The 21,144-nt window shown below is 39.3% G+C and overlaps 1 protein-coding gene across 19 annotated transcripts in view; it reads right to left on the minus strand.

The window, feature by feature from the left end:
* The window catches only part of LOC141444299 (serine/threonine-protein kinase MARK2-like), a 196,646-nt gene that overhangs the window by 24,797 nt on the left and 150,705 nt on the right, over positions 1-21,144 (minus strand). For 18 of the 19 annotated variants that reach the window (XM_074109801.1, XM_074109816.1, XM_074109812.1 and 15 more), the window contains 10 exons: positions 18,299-18,398; positions 15,884-16,032; positions 13,926-14,033; positions 12,805-12,927; positions 12,537-12,672; positions 11,524-11,659; positions 10,641-10,825; positions 6,788-6,900; positions 5,960-6,059; positions 2,661-2,768 (listed from right to left, as the gene is read on the minus strand). In XM_074109801.1, coding sequence (XP_073965902.1) covers positions 2,661-2,768; positions 5,960-6,059; positions 6,788-6,900; positions 10,641-10,825; positions 11,524-11,659; positions 12,537-12,672; positions 12,805-12,927; positions 13,926-14,033; positions 15,884-16,032; positions 18,299-18,398 — 1,258 coding nt within the window. The remainder of the gene's footprint in view (positions 1-2,660; positions 2,769-5,959; positions 6,060-6,787; positions 6,901-10,640; positions 10,826-11,523; positions 11,660-12,536; positions 12,673-12,804; positions 12,928-13,925; positions 14,034-15,883; positions 16,033-18,298; positions 18,399-21,144) is intronic. The other variant, XM_074109806.1, reaches the window with a different exon arrangement.

The following is a 21,144-nucleotide window of genomic DNA, read 5'->3' on the forward strand; positions in this document are numbered from 1 at the left end:
TTTTTCCGTGTAATAATTTAATAAGGTACTCAAAAAAATGTGCATTTCTTACAGCAATCAACAGTAGTATCGTCAAAACAGTAACAGCTTTTGTTATTATTGTCGTTTAGTCTACCCGTGATGATGGCATTGGTGACTGCGTCAAAATATCGGATTATACAGGTAATCTGTGGGCGTGTGGCTTTAAATTCAAGGTTCGATTCTACTCAAAAAACTAAGCTACTTTCGTTTTGTAACATTTTGAAAAGACTTTAATTTAGATTATTTATTGATCCTCAAAGTTTAATCGCTAAATCAATCAATGTCTCTTGGTACGGGGGCCTTTAATTTTTGACATTTATTTGACATCTCTAAGATAAACAATGTGCCGTCAATTTAGTATTGTATCGCATACATTGAAAATTACATTTAAGTAGTATGGAAAAAAAAATGAAATAAACAATCATATTTTATTTTTTTATGTAGCCTGTAATATGTCCCACTGCGCTGGGCAAAGGTCTCCCCTTTCTTTCGCCACTCTTCTCTATCATGAGCATGCACCTGCCAATCGAGCTGAAAAGCGCTCAGGTCGTCCCGCCATCTCCTCTTGGGTCTACCTCTGCTCCTTTGACCATCCTTCGGAACCCATTCGGTAACGATTCGTGACAATCGGTCTGGATGCCTGCGGCAGACATGTCCAGCCCAGTCCCACTTCAGCTTAGCTTAACAATCATATTTTTAAATAAAAAGTACCAGAACAAAAGTAGCTCAGTTATGCTATGCGAGTAGAATTGAACCCTGGATTTAAAGCTCCATGGTTAGAGACTCCCTGTATATCATTATAGTCACAGTCTACTTTCCATAGCCAACATGTCTATTACATCTTGACCATCTCTGCAACATTTCAGGTTTTTTTTTCACACTGAACGCAAGACAGTTTTACTTTTTTTATAAACCCTAACTAAATACAGATAAGTACTCGTACTAAGTCAACACTAAGAGATAGGTACGTAACAGCGTTAATTTCGATAGTTAATTACTAAAGCAAGCAGGCAATGTTATACTTAAGTCACTAAAATAACTAAAGGCACTGTACATTAAAATATGATTTCGTTCATATATATGAAGCGTGAATTAGACCCATAATAATGAGGATGATTGTTATGACACAAGCACACGCCACAAGTATTATTCATGTTCAAACATCAACTTATACTATGACGAAAATTATTCTATTGGCATTAAATTCGTTCTAAATGTTTGCTACAAAGCAAAGCTTTCAGCTTAGAAATATTCCATTTATTTATAGTTCAAAGATCTGTTATATGAATGAAGCAAAACTACTTTTAAACCTAAGTCTACTGAAACTAAGTCATAGATGAAATTTGTTGGCCCTTAACGGTGAACTGATAATCTCAATAGTATGTGCCCAAAGGGGGTTACGTTACCTAAATCTACGATTTTACTGTCCTTCGGTGCAAATGGAAAATCGTCCACTTGAATTGACCAGTTTGAATTTGGATCAAAACCAAAAACCATCCAAAGTGAATTTTGTCAAAATATAATTGTGCTGAAAAATATTTACAACCAAATTTATTTTTGTTATAAATTAATTAAACCCAAATGGAATATTGTCCATTATAAAGTATGAGCAAAATGAAATAAGGAATAAATGAATGTTGTCTAAATCAAGTAATAACTTGATATGTAGGCCCAAAACAAATGATTTCGGGTGGAACATATTTAAAATTCGTCATATTTCTGAGTGTACGTAAATACAAGTGGTCGTTTTTTCCCGGCGTACATCAAATTTGTCAATTTTACCATAGGACAAGATTTAATTTTCAACTATATTCAAGATGGTAAATTTTCCTTGTTGATGTATTTCAAATTGTCATTTTTCTACTTTGACGTATAATTTCGAGTTGTCCATTTTCCATTTGCACCAAATGACTAAATCAAGTCTACGAGCGTTACGTTGCGTATGTACGTGAAATTCCTATGACATGAGGCACAGGTAATATTCGTCCTTTAGCATTGGCCCTTGTGTTCGAGTATTAGGAGTGTTCCTTTTCTGCGTGTTCGATGTGTATGATGTTGTATGATGTTGTACGCGGTGTTACCGTACGAACCCCCTTATTGACTCTAATGTGTGTTACCCAGTTAAAGTATCCTTCAGTGTGTAAGAGCGGTACCTTGCTAATTCAGTGTGATTTTAATTATATTATGTAGTATGTTTGGGCGCACGGTAGAGAATAAGCATTGATTGATAATTAAAAACTTCCATATCTACGCATTTTTTAAGATATTTTAAAAAATCTTACATCGCTCGGTTTGTTAAACAACCCATACTAATTATAAATGTGAAAGTAACTCTGGCCTGTCTGGATGTCTGTCGGTCTGTCTTTCTGTTTGTTACCAATTCACGCTTAAACTGCTAAACTGATGTCAATTTTGTCATGGTGATAGTTTGAGACCGTACGAATGACTATGGGTAGTTTTTATTCCTGAAAATTGCATAGTTCCCTCGGGATAGCGATAAACGAATTTTTGGCGGAAGGAATCACGGGTAAAAGCTAGTAAGGGCATATTTAAATACTAATAAATACTTGCATATTCCCTATCACGACCTGATTTTGTTTAGTGTTTGTTGTGTTGTGTGTTACCATGTTGTGTGTTACCTTGCGGGCGGAGCACCTCGCCACCGGAGCTGGCGCGGCGCGAGTTGGAAGGGCGCGCGGTGGCCGAGATGGAGCGCTGCACGCCGCGGTGCGACGGCGAGCCGCCGCCTGCGCACGCGCCACCGTCAGCCACGACGAACACCGGCCACGATCGCAACCGGTCAACCCGACACCCACGATACAAACGACCCTAATCTAGCGGCCCGGCCACGCCGTTTAACGCAGATAATATCTCGGATATCATGGCACCTTGAACTATCACAGTGACTATTTGTTTTCAAGATTTTTTAACTTGTAACATTTTTGCAAACAATTTCTCGACCACATTCTGGTGTCCGATTGAGCTTAAATTTGTCATACGACGCCAGCGCTGGCGTCAAGACTCTAGTGTGGGGTCTCAGAGCCATAAAACCTCTCAGAAAAGGTAACAAACAGATCGGCACAAGGTAAGAGTCTCGTACGCGTACACTAAAGCTCGTGAATGTTTAGTTGACCGGTTGTTTCGCCCCGTGAGAACGCCAATTTACCCTTTATGCTGCCGTGTACACCATCAGCGTTTTAATAAATCAACTATTGCCTTTAAGTATTCAATCTAAATGGTATGAAATACTGACGGAGTTTTGTGCCCTGCGTAGAAACGATAGCGATCCACATTTTGTTTTTATGGCATTCATTTCAGATATAACAATTTAATTTTGATCCACTTCCAGCTGTCGGATTGATTTATGGCACATGTATTCAATAATGAAAGCACTTACAATAAAACAAATTCGTGTAAACGCTAGCGTCAATTCAATCATTGTTTTTTTAAAACACACATCGATAATTCCGCCAATGTCGGTTGAAGAAACCACTATAGGTTCAACGTTGTTCGGAGTGCTAGCATCCATAAAAAAAAACTAAAATGACATTGACATAAGATGCGGATCGCAATCACTTTTGAACACAGAATACTCGACGATAAACGCATTATTTTGTACTTCATACCATTTTTTTTTAATTTGCAACATCTGTTGGTGACATGACAGCATACAAGCACACACGTAAGCGGCACGATGGACCGATGTCACGCGAATAAGCCAAAGCCGACTAGTCCGACTACACCCCATCCTAGCGTAGCGTCAGCGCGGGGTAAAACCGTCCAAGTTACGCTTCGAATACCATTGAAACGTTATTTCACATACATGTGAAGTTTGTTCCACGAAGAAGTGGACGTCACGTAATCACCAGCACCAATATCTGACATAACAAAGCGTGCATCTGACACGACTCTATTTCTAGGGCCGGTAGGACGTGTCAGATATTTTTGCACGCTCCGCTGTGGCAGATATTAATTACTGTACATTAGTCTTCTCAAAATGAAGGCTAAAATTAAGTAAAAGCTGTTTAATCTTAAAAGCATCTCGCAGTCATAGCAACTCGATTGATAGACGATAAAAATAATCAGACTTATTTTAGGGTTAATTCTAGGCTCCCACATTGTCTGTCTCTATCTACGTCGCTGTATTGTCTTTATTTACAGAGCTACTACTGAATCTCAATGTTTATTCGAAGAGGAAGCAGTGTTAAAGCGTTACGTGGCGTCTTTAATATTTCGGCGTCCGAACCCGTCATTGTTATAAATAAATAACTGACTAAATGGCCACAGACGGTGGAATTATGAGCGTATTTTATAATACAATGTTACAATAAGCCTGTATTTCATTCTCAAGAAGAATACAATACAACCAACGGTCATAAATGTTTCGTTTGAAATCATCCTTGAGGAGTGTTTGTGCAAACGAATCTTCCTATCCACAAACACTGAATATACCGATCCTATACTTGGTTTGGATATGTATTTAACTAAATGTAAATAAACTTCAGCTGCCAGATTTGGTACATTCAAGGTTTTTATACATTTTACTTATCTATCATTGTAATACAAACTAGACTAGTATATTTCAATACAGAAATGTAAAAGTTTAGATAGTTTAATGGGGGAATTTCAATATTTAAGACACCAATTGACGTTGTTTTGTTTACATTTAGTTACATACCAATCCAAACCAGGTATAGCTAAGCATAATTATCTTGACTTTACCTTGTGGTGTGACATGGCTTAGACAAGACATATTTAAAGTTAAATAGATCTTAAATATTAGTGGCTATTTATGAAAAATAAATTTAATAAGAGGGCCATTTTCTTGGCGACTGTCACATTTATGCCGTAATTTACTTGACATAAAGAGACTGAAGAAATGGAAAAAAAAGTTCCTGTTTATTAGATATTTTTTAAAGTGACAATGACGGCCATCAGAACGCCGAACACTCGCCAGGAACTGTCTATGTACAGCGAATACTTTCGCAGTTTAAAATACCATAATAATTGCATAAATTTAAATATACGGATGAAGCTTACTTTAGCTCGCATATTATTGTATAAAATTTATTGTATAAAATATCTCAGCCGGTGAAATTACTGGCACTTGAGGTTTCCACCTTAGACCTCTAGGTTGGCAACGCATCTGCAATAAATACCCCTGGTGTTGCAGATGTTTATGGGCGGTGATGATCTCTAACTATCAGGAGACCCACTTGCTCGTTTGCCATCCAGTCGAATAAAATAAAAAATCTCTATTATACCGTAGTTTTCTTATAAATACATTTCTATTGAGCTTAATAACATGATAGACCCCTAAAAATATACCATGGTTCGTCAATTAGATTTTAAAAAATCAGACACGTTTTTCTTTTGTCAATTAAATAAAAAAAAAATGCAGATATGGCTATTTAAAGTGCCGCGACACGGCGTTCGTAAATTTTTCTTAAGGAGTGCCGTCACGCGCCCCGTACTTTGACGCGCTTCATCTCCGACATTTTTTGTTTCAAATGACAAAAGAAAAAATACATTTCCAATATTTTCTGATAATCTACATTGACACACTAAACAGAATATTACACTTTTTTACCCAGGACTCTACCCAATCGTTATTTTACTTGGCGACTGTACTTCTGTAGAACCTTTCGAAACCTACCGTCAATTTAAGGCTGCCTGACACATGCTCTTTACTAGCATGCTTATAAGCATGCTAGTATTTGAAATACCAGTATGACATTAAAAAAGCGTGCTTAATAGTAGCACGTGTCCTATACACACATGCTAGTAGGTAGCATTTGCTGAATAGTAGCATGCTTTCATGCTAGTAACGAGCTCAACATTATTTCACAAACCGATGTCGTAAAGATTATCTGTCAAATTTTGATAGACGATACATGTTGTCCGTGTATTTTGTGTGTGTGTTTGTGTGTGTGCGTACCTGAGTGTGCGTTGGCCGCCTGCGCCTGCGCCGGCTGTCCGGGCGCGGCCGCGTTCCGGAGCGACAGCGACGAGCCGGACCGGCTGCCGTCCGATTCCGGCTGGAAACAGAGATAAATACCCACGTTAATCTATCATCATCATCATATCAGTCATAGGACGTCCACTGTTGGACATAGGCCTCCCCCATAGACCTCCAGTTGCCTCGGTTGGAAGCGGCTTGCATCCACCATGCCCGCGACTTTAACCAGGCCATCCATCGATCTCGTTGGTGGACGTCCTATGCTGCGCTTGCCGATCCACGGTCCCCACTCGAGAACCTTTCGGCCCCAGCGACCATCTGTTCTCCGTGCTATATGGCCTGCCCATTGCCACGTTCTGCCCATTCAACGAGCTAATTCGCTCTGCTTCATCCTAGCCTATATACGTTCCACTGCTGAGCAGAAGCCTCCTCTCAGAACGAGAGGGCTTGGGTTTTAATTCCCACGCGGACCAAGTGCTGATTGGGAATTTCGCACACCTCAATGAATTGTTTCGCAGATTTGACAGGTTTCCTCACGATGTTTTCCTTCACCGTAAATCTCATGCTAGATTTCAAATATAATTTTGCACATGACTTGGAACAGCTTTCTATTAATGGAAGATTTTTTAGATTCGACCTTTGAAGAATCTTTCTAAAAGACTAAATTCAGACGGTGAATGTAAGTAACTAGCTTAATTTTTAATTTGTGCATTATAAAGTACATCCAGCCATTATTTCTAGTATTAATATGTTCTTTATAAAGTACGCGAGGTCTCACTAGGGTACAGTCCAGTACAGAATACTCACGTCAGTGCTTTTCCTTCCGAGCAGCAGGTACGTGGCGAACACGTCGTCGTACTTAGCTTCCGCCAGCGAGTACTCGATCTCTTGCCGGTTGTATCCCAAGCACACTAGCGCCTCTGTCGGGACAATAACGGAACACGTTAGATACCAAACAACAAACAAAAAAAAAACAGGAGAAAAATGTGATCGAAACTCTCCGGTTCTTCTATTGCTGTTCGAAAAGAGTGTGAAAATAGTAACACGTGAAGTTCAGTCATAACAGATAGAGCTGAAAATACATCATGGGTGTCCAAATGGTTGTCTGGAAGAGATCGCTTTTAAGCGATAAGACCGCCTATTGTCTACCGTGAATGTGTTTATATTATAAGTATTTTTACTGCTTTATGGTGTGCAATAAAGAATATTTGTATTTGTATTGTATTGGATGTAAAAATTGATGTAACTGTCCCTTTTCAAATCAAATCAAATCAAAATAATTTATTTTCGGATAACTGAGTATTGTAGGGGGCTGTTTCACCATCCATTGATTGGTGTTAACTGGCGGTTAGGTGTAATGCCGTCTCTATTTGTTTTGTTCGAATAGACGGAGACGGCATCATATTTAACCGTCGGTTAACGCTTATCAATGGATGGTGAAACAGCCCCTTAGTGTATTAAGTCCTTTGACCCACGAAAATGACTATTCACGTAGAGTAAAAGTGGAGGAAAACAACTTGAAAATCTACTTACAAAGTGAGATAGCTTTCAAGCTAAAGGTACATGTCAGAACCTGCACCTCAGCTCACCGGGCCGAGCGTATTTTGACAATTACATTAAAGCATCCAAGCTCCAACCCTTCAGAAATATTATAAGCATATTGTTCCTTTCGTGAATTAAACAAAAAATGATGAAGATATAGCCCCAGTTAAAGTCCCGCGTGACGTCACCCTGTGCGTCACTTTTTAGCACAGCGTAACATCACAGACCCCCACTCCCGATTTTGCCACGCTTCATCTGTACCTTCATAATTGTTTAATTAACAAAAGAAAAAATACGTGATCAATATTTTCTGATATAAACTAATAACTGACAGACTAACCCCCTATTTCACCATCCATTGATTAAATTGATTTGACGGATAAATGTGATGCCGTCTCTGTTTGTTTTGTTCGAATAGACGGAGACGGCATCACATTTATCCGAGAAATAAAATTAATCAATGGGTGAAACAGCCCCTAAATAGAATAATATTATTTTCACCCAGGTCGTTATCCAATTACTCGATCGCTTGCGCATATACGAGCGCCCTTACGCACTCAATGGCGCGTGGTGTCTTAGATTTTGTTGATCTATCCTCACAAGTACTCTGGGGCAAGAATAACCCGACATACTTTTTCTTACAGGGAGGCAAACTTTGGTGCCGATGACAGGCATATGACGTCATGCTACATACAGAGTGTTTTTATCTAGATTTCACATCATCGGTATCATCACTAATAGCAACTTATTGGCCTCTTTAGTTTACAGATATTGACACTTGAGTTGAGACGGCCAGTACTTATAAAAAACATAAGTGACTGTTATTTGACTTGTTTGATTTGTTGTTATTTGATTTTGCTGTTTGACGACCGGATGGCTAAGTGGTTAGAGAACCTGACTATGAAGCTTGAGGTCCTGGGTTCGAATCCCGGCCGGGGCAGATATTTGTGTGAATAACACGAATGTTTGTTCTCGGGTCTTGGATGTTTAATATGTATTTAAGTATGTATTTATCTATATAAGTATGTTTATCCGTTGCCTAGTATCCATAGTACAAGCTTTGCTTAGTTTGGGACTAGGTCAATTGGTGTCAAGTGTCCCATGATATTTATTATTTATTTATTATTGTCATATTAAAAAGAAGATTTATATATTTATCTATTTTTTATTTGTAAATCTATACATATGATATTGTAAATATAACCGAAACATTATTGTTTCGCTTGAGCCAAGTCGCCATGGAGTCTATACAGCCGTATTGGCAGAAGTTTCCTTTTCTGATTGTAGGTAAATAATATAAATATATTTTTTTTAAATGTTACCGAATAAAATATTTTATCATTACTTACAGCATTATTAAGAATCAGTGGGGTGTCGCAATATTCTTTATATAAAAACACCTATATGTGAATTTGCGTCATAATGACGTCATCGGCACCAAAGTTTCTCTCCCTGCTCATATCCATTAATGGAATGTATAAACATTCCCTTGTAGTATCTAACGTATACAAACACAATTATATTACATAAAGACACGAAATAAATACATGTACACATTATGGTCGTGCAATAAATCAATTTTTTCCTAATATGGAAACGTCACAGAACACAAATGAAATCTAAAAATCAGATAGGACAGTCTATAAAGCGACCAAAAAATAATACAGAAGCGACAAAATAATTTCTAACACATATTATCAAGCTTATGACCACGTACCAACTTGAGCTGTGCCGATAGGATACGCAGTTGGCATGGAATACAAAACAAATATTATTCACAGGTTGTAGTCGAGCGAGGCAAAGTATAGTTAGCGTGGTTAAAATACAGTCAGAATGAGGATAAGCGCTTCTTCCCGCTTAGTATATTTTTCCAACGAGTACACTTTTCCAAAAACATTTTTTTTTTCATTAGCCTCCACTAGACTTCCTTAGAAACAGGGAAAATTTAATAAATCTCATAGGTTTTGGATGCCCGAGCCGAAGGCGAGGACGACAAACAAGTCATGTAAAGGTGTCTGCGCTTTGCATTAATAGCTACATAAGGGTAAGCTTTCACAGAATCGGAGCAAAGGCGTCGATAATCCAAAGAATCGCATCAATTGAATTCCACGTTATACCTTACTCCCCTTACAATGCAATGCAGCACCTGAAAATTTAACGCGGATTTCAATTAATGAGAGTAATTATGCTCGTCTCCGCCACGCTCTGCTTCTATAAAAGGGAACCCGATATTGATTCCGAGTACGTTAGACGGGAAGGCATCAGATCGACCAACTGACTGAGCAATTGACCCCTATCTCATGCGATAGTAAGTACAATTCAATAATTTGGAAAAGTGTCCTTTTCGGATAAGTAGAGAATATGAGCAGTAAGCATCGTCAGTGTTGCGGCACTCCGCGTGAGGGGAAGCATGTATGACGAAACAAGTGAAACGTGAAGCGTAATAGGGACCAGATGCGTCTCTAGCCCATTTCGTGTGCAACGGTGTCAAACAAGGGCGCAGGTTCATTGACCGCTCCGCTCCGGATACACGCTGGGGGTGTTCCAGCTGCAGTCGCGCCACTACACCACTTCAGCTCGTTTGTGGTGCGCGTGCCGCGGCTGCTGATGGGTCCGAAAGACGTCGTGTTCGTGTTGCGGTTAACACAAAACCGATCGTCGTAACTCCTTAAGGAGGGCCTGTTCAGCAGTGGCGTCATCGAGCTAATTATGAAACTAGGCAATGGCAAGTCAGTTGCCAATTCACCTTAGTCGAAGCAAGGCTTGTGTAACATGCGATGACCCTAGTAATGTTAGTAAAAGGTAGTCCAACCAAGACGCTTCCTGGAAGAGCACACAGAAGAATCCTTGACGTATCCGCAAATAATACTAAGAGAAATTGTCATACCCCGGACATGTCACCCCCATACTTTACCTCATAACCGATCATAGACTGGCGTCCATCAGACCTACGCGTCTGTTCCAAAGCCAAAATACGTCTTTGGTGGCTGACTAGTCCGATACGAGAGCGACATGTTTGTCCCCAGGCCAGACAAAAAAAGTTTGTGGAAGTTGGTGCAGAACCGCCTTGGTATAGTTTCCGTCTCTTGTCAGAATAGCAGCTTATTGTGTGTGTTACCTATCCGCTTGTGATCCTTGTAGTCCTGCTGAGGCTCGACGAACGGTCTCAGCTCGTCCTCCTCATAGCCGGTATTCATCCACTTGTCCCGCATTATGGTCTCTAGCGACGCACGTTTGCCCGGGTTAAGTACGAGGAATTTCTTCAGCAGATTCTCGCAGTCGGTCGACATGTAGAACGGTATTCTGGAAGATAGAAAGAAATAAATAAATCATCACCATCAATCGTCCCAGCCTTTTTTAGTCTAACTTTTATGTTTTTTTATTCTGTCCTGTAACTTAGGAGACACAAGTGATACACTTTTTTAGAAAAACGTTTCTATTAGCATGCTTAGGAGATGAACCATGAAGGAATTGCCTTAAAACTGTCACAACTCCCAACTGTTAGTGGATTTGTACCCATGAAATCATACTTTTAATAAGTAACTCAGGGGACGTTATCACAACAAGCAACGTTGGCAACAAGCTACACTGAACAGTTGATAGACCCATATACGTCCCACTGCTGAGCACAGGCCTTCTCTTAGAATGAGAATAAATATCATGAGACAATTAACACGTGTTAATATGAAAGCAATGTGAGAAAAGTTTTTATTAAAAACTTCGCTTTTAACACAGGCTTTTTTTTGCTAACTGTAATTTTTATTGCCTGTACTTGTATTGTCATCTAAAGTACATTTCCCAAACTTCTTGGGGTTCAAACCTCTGAGTTTTACGAAATTCATGTGCGAAGTTACATTTGTAATTAATTTACCACGAGCTTTACTGCAAAGGAAAACATCGGGAGGAAACCTTGTAGGTTGCAAAGCTGGAACTACGGCCCAAGCCCTCTCATTCTGAGTGGGATGTGTGAATGTCATTGTACTCTACTCGTATCAGGGCACCTGTATTTCCCGCGCAGCACGCGCTCGCGCAGCTCGCGCAGCGTGGACCCGTCGAAGGGCAACGACCCCGACACCAGCGTGTACAGGATCACGCCGAGCGACCACACGTCCACCTCGGGACCGTCGTATTTCTTGCCTGCAACGACACACAATATAGTCAAATAAAGTTTTTATTAGTATAGAGTGCATTTGAACTTGAATTGAAATTGCAGCCGGCACGCAGGGGAGCTACTACGAAATTCGAAAATCGAAGTTCGTATCTTACCGTCAGCGGCAGCGGGACGACAAGATACGAAGTTCGAATTTTGCACTTCGTGATATAGGGCCAGTTAGTTCCACGACAGTCTTGGGTTGCAGTTACGCCATGCCAGCCGCGCAAAAATTATTCGCAACTAGTTTGGTGTCCCAGTCTATAAGACTCCGGGTCACATTAATCCAGTAAAATCGTTCCAGTAGCGTCACATTGCGGGGTCGCGTTACTAACGTGTTACGAAAACATCGATCGAGCACCGCACACGGAGGCGACAGACATATTTGCCGTTTGCGTTCGAGCGTACAATCATTTAACCTATTTTCCCCGATATTGTGTCATAATATTAAACCAGATATTGTACAGCCACCAGCAGCAATACCTGACGCAAAGAAGCGTGCATAAATATCTGATACGACTCTATTCTAGGGACGTGTCAGTTATTTTTGCACGCACCGCTGTGGCAGTTAAGTATAAATGCGACGCTGCAGCCTGACTTTTGAGCCCTCACATTCCAAAAGGAGGCAGGTACCCAGAGAAGAACTTAAACAGGCTAGGGCTGATAAAGGCGATATTAGATGACCCGAAATGCATTCATTTCGTCCTTCAACTTTAGCCACCTGCGGCCCCAGTCCAATTTTTGTTTTATGGAACTTAACAGAAATCTTTATTCTCTTATGATTACGAGCGAGATTTCGATGTCACATTACAATAAGATACTGGGCTGTAGGAGGATAAATGCACAATGTCTCCTAAAACGTACCTTGGAACAGTTCAGGAGCAGCGTACGGCGGGCTTCCACAGAATGTGTCAAGTTTGGCTCCCGGCGTGAACTCGTTGGAGAACCCGAAATCGGCTATTTTTATGTTCATCTCGCCGTCTAGCAGGAGATTTTCCGCCTGGAAATAGAATGTAGTCAATTAAACTTAACACAGACCAGACATGTAAACGAGCGCTTTGCAGCAGACTACAGGCTAAACAGGCTTACAGAATAAACTATTTGATATATATTTTTTTAGCCAGTCCCTCACCTTGAGATCCCTGTGTATGATGCGTTTCTGGTGGCAGTACTGCACGGCGGACACGATCTGTCTGAACTTGGCGCGCGCCTCCTTCTCCTTCATGCGTCCGTGCAGCACCAGGTAGTCGAATACCTGGAAAAGTTTAAACATGGGAATCAGCACACCATATACCGGTCGGATTGATCAACGCAGACAATGGAAAACAGATACAGATGCAGAAAATAATGTTTTGCCATCGTATTTTGTCGGAAATACGAACTTTTACGATTAAATACGATGGAAAAGCTTTATTCTCCAGATCAGTACCTACCTACGAGATTGAATTCCTTGACTGTCTGTGTTCCACGAACGGAACAATCTTGCCATCTTCACATCTAGGGTGAATGACCACCCGTGCTTGCATTTCTTGTTGATATCTTCCCTCGCCATAAGTCTGATTGTGGTCACAATGAATAGGGAATACGCATCACTCTCTGTGTAAGTGACACGTTTGTATGGCAAACTTAATCCAAGGCAATGGTTTGAATAACATGACAAACCTACTTCAATCCTTTTTATTGAGATTTTGATTATTCTTTCACGTACGTGGAACTCTCACTACTAATTATACCTTTAAAACAGTGAGTGTACAGCCTAAACCACTGAAGACTTGATATTTGACAAACATACAATTAAAAGTATGATGTCAAATTCAAACACTCGAGTGGAGACCCCGCGCCAACACTCACAACAGAAGAAAACCACCAATGAGATGGAAGGACATCTGCTGGTAAGCAGATGGTGGATGGATGAAGGCAATGGATCGTCAAGCGTGGAGCAATGGAGAGGAGGCCTATGTCCGAAAACGGGCAAATTAAAGGCTGCTATGATGATGATGATAGTATACAAATATACCACGTTTTTAGCAATTCCAGCGGGAACTAGCCTATATTTCATTAATCTGTGGGCAGAAGCCACGGGTATAATAATATGCCAGTGATGAACAAAGTATCAAGGAGTAGTAAGAGTTGCGGGAAACCCGATGGGGATGCAAGTGGCGAGTAGTCGTTCATTGTGGCGTTGTTCATCAGTGTATGTCTTCCGATTGATGATGATGATGATGATGAAAAAAGTATAGAGTATTTACTGACCTCGCCTCCCGAAGCATACTCCATAACCAAATACAGCGTCTTTTCAGTCTCGATCACTTGGAACAGCTTCACTATGTTCGGGTGGTCCAGCATTTTCATTATCCGGACCTGCAAAAATATAACACGGTGTCTTTAATACCTGGCACGTCGCGTGGAGAGATAAAAATTGTTTTAGTGCCACTAATGGCAAGTATGCCAACATTGTAGACTTGTTTAACTTGTGACACTAAATGACACTTAAATCCTTAGAACGATTTGTTCGTACAAGAGTTTGTAAGGGAATATTAACTAAAGCTAGATTGGTTTAAAACTAAAATAACCAGAGCACGGAAAAAATCGCGGTCTGCAAGATAGATACGAAGCAAGAGACAATTTTGACGACTTTCAGAGCGCATGGCTCATTAAACATTCGCTCAAAGCCAAAAGTTCGAAACAAACTTCTCAATCGATCCTCCCAAAAAGGTTATTTAAATGCAAAGTCCATCATGACGATTGAGTTAGCATAAAGTGTAACCTAAATCACCGAGATGATCCAAGCACCCAATATTGAATCGATTAACGTTTCATTTATGAAATAAAGTTGGTAGCAAACAGTTTCGTCACTACAGTAGATCATACAGAGACTAAAATCATAAACCTTTCCTTTTAGCTTTGCCGTGGTAGGATAAAAATTATCTATGGAAAAGATGACTATCACCTATGGATCCGTATCTATGTTGATACCGAAAGGTCGGGGTACTTTGACCCATTGGAGGATTACTTTGGCCCATATGAATACCATAGAAAATTTTAAAATAAAAACATAACAACGTTAACCCCCACATGGCAAAGGGCCCATAGTCTCAAAGCAGGACAGAGTAAATCCCAAGGGCCAAAGTTACCCTTCAGGGCCAAATTACCCCGACCTTACGGTAATAATAATAATTTGTTATTTATTGTCGAAACGCCCGATCAGTACACGACACACATAACTATCAGCATCTGTACTTAACATTAAGGTCGTGTTGTAATTGTCATTTTTGTAACTTTGGCCGTGTCGATATCTTTGCACTTGACTGTACTAAAATTACCCGAACTTGTAAAAAGAAAAGCACTGTTTGCATAAAGCAACAAAATATAATAGCGGATTCTCGAAAAGATTGATGGTATCGCAGTGCGCTGGGAAAACTTGGAAGCTGTGTCAGCATCAACTTTTTGGCAGAGGGCTTCTTTTCCCACGCAGGATGACTTTTTCTATAACAAGGTTATCTTGTTTTCTCATCGTATTTGAATAAGTACTTTGGCATAAAGTACAATGCCATATATATAAAAAGCTTGCTTTTGAATTTCGACTTAGAAAAGCGTATTGATATTAAGCTCGCCAATGTAAGGATGAAAAGGACCGTACTCGTAAAGAGGAGCATTGGAAGGCCTTCCAAAGTTGACTAGACTGGGAATGACAGTTTTTGTATGCGAAATCTGTCATTTGATTGCGATCGCGAGCGTCAGAAACGTTAGGCAATACGGCCTCTGTTTGAGGGAGTGAAATAATGAATGCAAGTGTAATAAATTGATTCCCAATAGAAAGATAAATGTCAGGGATGATTTCTTCTAGAGCTCTTGACGAGAGGTCTAACACCGACAATCGTTTTTTGTGACACAAGGAAGACAATTAAGCATGTACTCGTCGCTGCCATAAACTCGGAAGGACACAATCAAATAGAGAGATGCTCTCTGGAGGACCAAGGTTTAAAGCAGTAGTTCATTGATATAGGTTTCCGCAAAGTAAAACCTGAGGCCGTATTGTCTAACGCGCTGAAGTTCGCGATCGTATTCACCGTCTCCTTCTAGCCTCGTCTTGTACCGTGTGACAGAAAGAAATGGTGAAAACCATTGTGATTTCATGTGTGTTGGACAATAAGGCCTCTGAATATCACATCAACCGTGCATTTCTTATTCCTGGTTGTCACGTGACTCACCTCTCTGAACAGCTTCTGCAGCGACCCAGGGTTGAGCTGCGTCTTGTCGATTATCTTGATGGCTACCTCCTTGCCGGTGGGCACATGCTTCGCGAGTTTTACTTTTGCGAAGTTGCCTTTGCCGATCGTTTTCAGCAGCTTGTACTTTCCTGTAACAATCACAAGATATAGTTAAGACACATTACTGGAAGTAGCTACAAAGTTCAGTCAGAAAAATATAGTTAATCGGCTATTTAATTTTTGCTTCCTCCTGTAAAATCGCGAAAAGGCAGATACACGGTATTTACAAAGTACTCTTTTTGTCGGTTTTGCAGTTTTTGCACGCGCGCGATATGTACAACACATCAGCTAAGTTTCTATATGAAGTGTGCATCGCTTGAGCTCCAGTTAGAATCTGTCTTTATAACCGTCATAAAAAATGTATAGATTAAATAAGTTCTGAAACCTGCAGCCTATTATGTTAAAGCTAAACTTTAGGTGTATCGTAACCAAAGTTAAAGCCTTGAAACTTTTAATATCAGAGTTAAAATCATAAACTGATACATAATTGATCACATTGCGCATAGCTTTAAGTAGTAGTTTTAAAAACTTGTTTCTCAAAATATTGACAGCCCGAAACGTATCTTACACGTATTTTATATCTCTCCAGCGAACCCTCGAAGCTGCGAAATAACCAATGAGTTGCGAGCCAGCTGTAACAGTACCCAACTCAAAGGGCGCTCAATGCAAAACTTCCCGAACGAAGGTCAGAGCTCAATCATGAATTTCCTCTCATAACCTTTCCCATTTGTCAAAACATTTCTCATCCTCGAGGCCAATGACGACCAGATGGCCTAGTGGTTAGAGAACCTGACTACGAAGCTTGAGGTCCCGGGTTCGATTCCCGTGTCGGGGCAGATATTTGTATGAAAAATACGAATGTTTGTTCTCGGGTCTTGGGTTTTTAATATGTGTTTAAGTATGTATCTATCTATATAATTATATTTATCCGTTGCTTAGTACCCATAACACAAGCTTTGCTAAGCTTACTTTGGGACTAGGTCAATTGGTGTGAATTGTGCCGTGATATTTATTTATTTATTATTTATTTCATGATGACAGCCTTTGCAATCCTTAGATCTGCAGCCTTTTAGTCAAAACAAAATGGAGAAAAACGAGTGATTTCTTAGAATACTAATTTTGGTACTCACTAGTTCGTGCAAAAGGAATAGTATCGTACTATATTAACAGGGGCATTACATTTACATAACTGAATATTATCTTTTTGGATAGTATTTCTAAAACTTGATCATAAATCTGTTTTTGGTAATATTTTATTTCTTATTTTTGGTACTATTTTTGGTGTCAATAGAACTACAGTTATAATCTAACAAATTATTCGCAATTCTATACACTTTTCGCAAAATACCCTACGTATACCAGTGCTTCCATATCACTGAGTTATAGCCCTTCAAAACAATGGAAAATGTTTAGGTACTTTTAATTAATGGCTAGATATGACGTACCTATTTTGTTATTAAACTACTTTATTCTACCTTGTCTTGATCGTGTGTGCTTTCATTACTTAAAAACGTTTCATCTCTATCTATCTACACATTACATCTCCATCTACACATTTCATAATGACATCTGATCTGACACAGCGCGGCGCCTCTCAATTCCGTCATGGCGTGGGGTCAAGGGTACGACAGAACCTCCCTCGCTTCATCTTGTGCTACTAAATGAAATGAGTACTGACACTCGTATTCTATCGACCTGTCCTTGACCGTGAAGATATAGTGACAATAAGCGCATTAGAGAACGTGGACTGAGTTTTTTAAGCAATCAAGATAGAGAACAAGTAAATGGGTCGACTGACGGTACGGTGAAGCAATTTAATTCGTAGGCCACATTTGCGTCATTAGACAGATAAGCAAGTTTAGTATTTATTATAAATAAAATTATTTACTCAGATAAGATTCCCTTGTGACCCAGGAATCCAATTTATTGACTGTACGCGACAGGATTGCAAATCTATTGGGATTAAGAGGAAGGTCCTGTAGTGCTAATAATTTCCTTAGTTGTCTGTAAACGCGGAAAACTTTACGCACAGGTGCTATCCAAGACAGGATTAGCGAGGAAAATGGTGCTGGTGCAGGACTCGAAGGCTACATACTACTGTGTATTTTCGGATTTATACATTTTTCGAATGTATTCTTTTGCTTTTTGCACATACGTTTCGCATGTTTCACAATATGCGCTGTGTACATTTTGCGTATTGTAGTTTTTGCTACTATTTACATTTTGCATTTTGTGCATTTTGCTCGTAAGCGCTAGGTGGTCCTGTTCTAACCCAAAGGATAGAAATATACAGTAAAGACGCCATGCAAAGCTGAACTACTCGAGTACTGTAAATAAACCTTGCACTGCACTTACCAATGTGCGGTTCTTCGGAGGTCCTGGAGCGTGAAGAGACCCGTACGCTGCCGGTCGCGGAACCACCGCCGCCCGCCCCCGCCGACGATTCCGACGCGCTCTGCAATTACAAAAAGAGTTACGTTAGCCTGTATGTCGGTATGTAAACTCTTTATAGTACAAAATAAATAAACAAAACATAATCTTTCAGTATTGACAGGTTTGTCGCTACAATGGGCTTAAATTCAAAGGGCGCATTAATATCTCCCATAGCGGAGCGTGCAAAAATATCTAACGAATCTTATCGGCCCTAAAAATAGAGCCATATCAGATATTTTTGCACGCTTTGTCAGATATTTTTGATGGTGACTGAACTGAGATCTACGAATCAATTCAGTTCGATTAACGAATGTTTATAACCTTTCAACTCTAAAATATACTCATAAGTTTTTAAATCGATAAAATATTACCAAAATCTTATAATTTTTATATAAATAAAAATCAATTATAGAATTTACGGCACTTCTGAATAGCTCTGCCTATTTGGCTAGTTATTTTTTTGTGTTTTTGTAAGTTACACTTTGTAACTGTCAGGGCAAAATTTGTGTGAAATAAAATGGCTGAGAAAAAAAAATTGCATACCCGTGCGAAGTCAAAGCAGCAGCAAGTTTTCAACAAATCAGTGTCAATTATAGAAAATTACATGTTTAGTTGGTAATTTGCCTACGTACAAGCTACTATTAAAACCATTATTTCATAAGACTTAATTACATCCAAAGTAGATGCCCAAATGAAAGTTTCATAACACTGTAAATAAACATGATAAATTGACTCTCTCATTAACCGTGCTGAATTTGAGAATTTACACAACTACACTCGATCCTTTTGACTCCAAGTTAAAGGACAAACCTCGCTCAGAACTGAAACGGCGTAGGATCATAATTACACTTTAAGTACACATGCCCGTTACATAAACATTAGTTATCGTCACGAAGCAGGCGACGACCTGATTCTGCTATCTTTTAAGTTTGGGCAAAGGTCGTTGACTCACAGGATACGAGGCCATAAAAAGTTCCACCAGAGGTAACGCCGCTTTTTTTCTATATTTGTACTGTACACTACACCCTCTTTTTAGTACTACGAGCACCGGAAGGACGATTTATGAACACGGTTCTGTCGTGAATTTTCAAAGAGGTTTTTACGAGAAATATTGTGAACACAAAATGGTGAGTTCAATTTTTGAAGCAAAGAAGTATAAAAAAATTTCGACATATTTGCTACGAGATATGACTTAAATGAGTTATGATCTTTAATGGAAATATTTTGAGTAATCACGAACAAATTAAAACTTTTATTATTAAAAATATATTGTTATATAACATAATGCTATGTTTGATTTCTGTTAATTTTAAGGGAACATTTAATAGGTTAAATGAAGTTAATTTCTCCAAATTACTAGCGGCCTAAATCTTACTGTTTAAAAGATAATCAAGAAATAAGGTAATTAATTATGCGCAGTAGAACAGTGCAAATGTTCTCAGTTTAGGACCTAAGTCCCAAAAGATAAAACCCTTATCAAAGTCACTGCACTCATACATAACTTTCCCCCCTTTTTCAACACTAACGACGATGACATTTCCACTAAGTTTTCCCATTTCCACGAAATCCACGAGGTATCGTAAGTAAATGGTCCCGAGCTTTAATTAACTAATGTTATCGTTCCACGGCGGCTATTTCGGTTATCCGCAACCTTCTACCAACGTCAAGGATAACTTTCGACTAAGTTCAAAGATTCATAGTTTCAGCAGGTAGGTATAGCTCGCGCATAAAAATAGATGTATTTAAAACTTTGTACTTAGTTAATTACAGGTATTTGTGACAGTACAAGTGTCGCGTTTTGACTCCTACTAAATGGACTGACGACATCGTGAGAGTTGCGGGAAACCAGTGGCGAATTGTAGTTAATTGTGTCCTTCCAAGGGGGAGATCTTTCTTCAGCTGTGGACGTCTTCCGGCTGATTGTTGATTTTGACTTTGATTATAACCTAATCAGGAGTGACATAGAGAGAGGAGGAGGAAGGGTGGGACAGAAGTACTCCAAACCGACGTGCATGCATGAAAAGATTGATGAATGTAGAGGAAGCGAGTTGTATGCCAGGATCGTAGCAAGTGGAAGGACGTAGTCTCTGCCTACCCAGTTGAGGAAGAGGCGTGATTTTATGTATATTGTATTCCAATCCAGTTTATGAAAAGCGTTAACAAAGACGCCATTAACCCGACCATAGACATTTTAGTGTTGTGAAAACCTAGACCCTATTAGAAAATAATTAAACTGTTCTGTAAATCGATTATTTATTAATTGAATAGATCAACGTATATTTGTCTATTTTATTATTTACAATACTTGATTTAATTCCAAAGACTGTTTATTCAATTATAAGTAAATAAAAATCGCTTATTCATCCGCGCATTAATCGATTTTTAAAATGTCAAATTTTCCACCATCTCTACGCAAGTCTATGCTACTACAGATTATACACATGTTTCAATCAAAAATAACGTCAGATTTTGACGAAGATTTTTCAAATGAAAAATAAATATTGAAATCAAGTGAATTTTGGTGAAAAAAGTGATTAGACATCTAGTTAAAAGACACGAATTATAGATAAATGTGTTATTGATTCGATCCAGGGGGTGTTTATACAAGAATTTTGATGAAATCGGGTTGTTTACACTTTTAACGTACCTATGTATGTATGTAACCGAACCGCATTCTTCATTTGATCAGTTGAAATGTAGCAGCTTTTCATCTTAATTCATTTTCACAAAATGAGACTACTATATCGTCCAAACCGTATAACAAGCGT

The sequence above is a fragment of the Choristoneura fumiferana genome, chromosome 29 (genome assembly GCF_025370935.1).
Source record: "Choristoneura fumiferana chromosome 29, NRCan_CFum_1, whole genome shotgun sequence".
NCBI lineage: Eukaryota > Metazoa > Arthropoda > Insecta > Lepidoptera > Tortricidae > Choristoneura > Choristoneura fumiferana.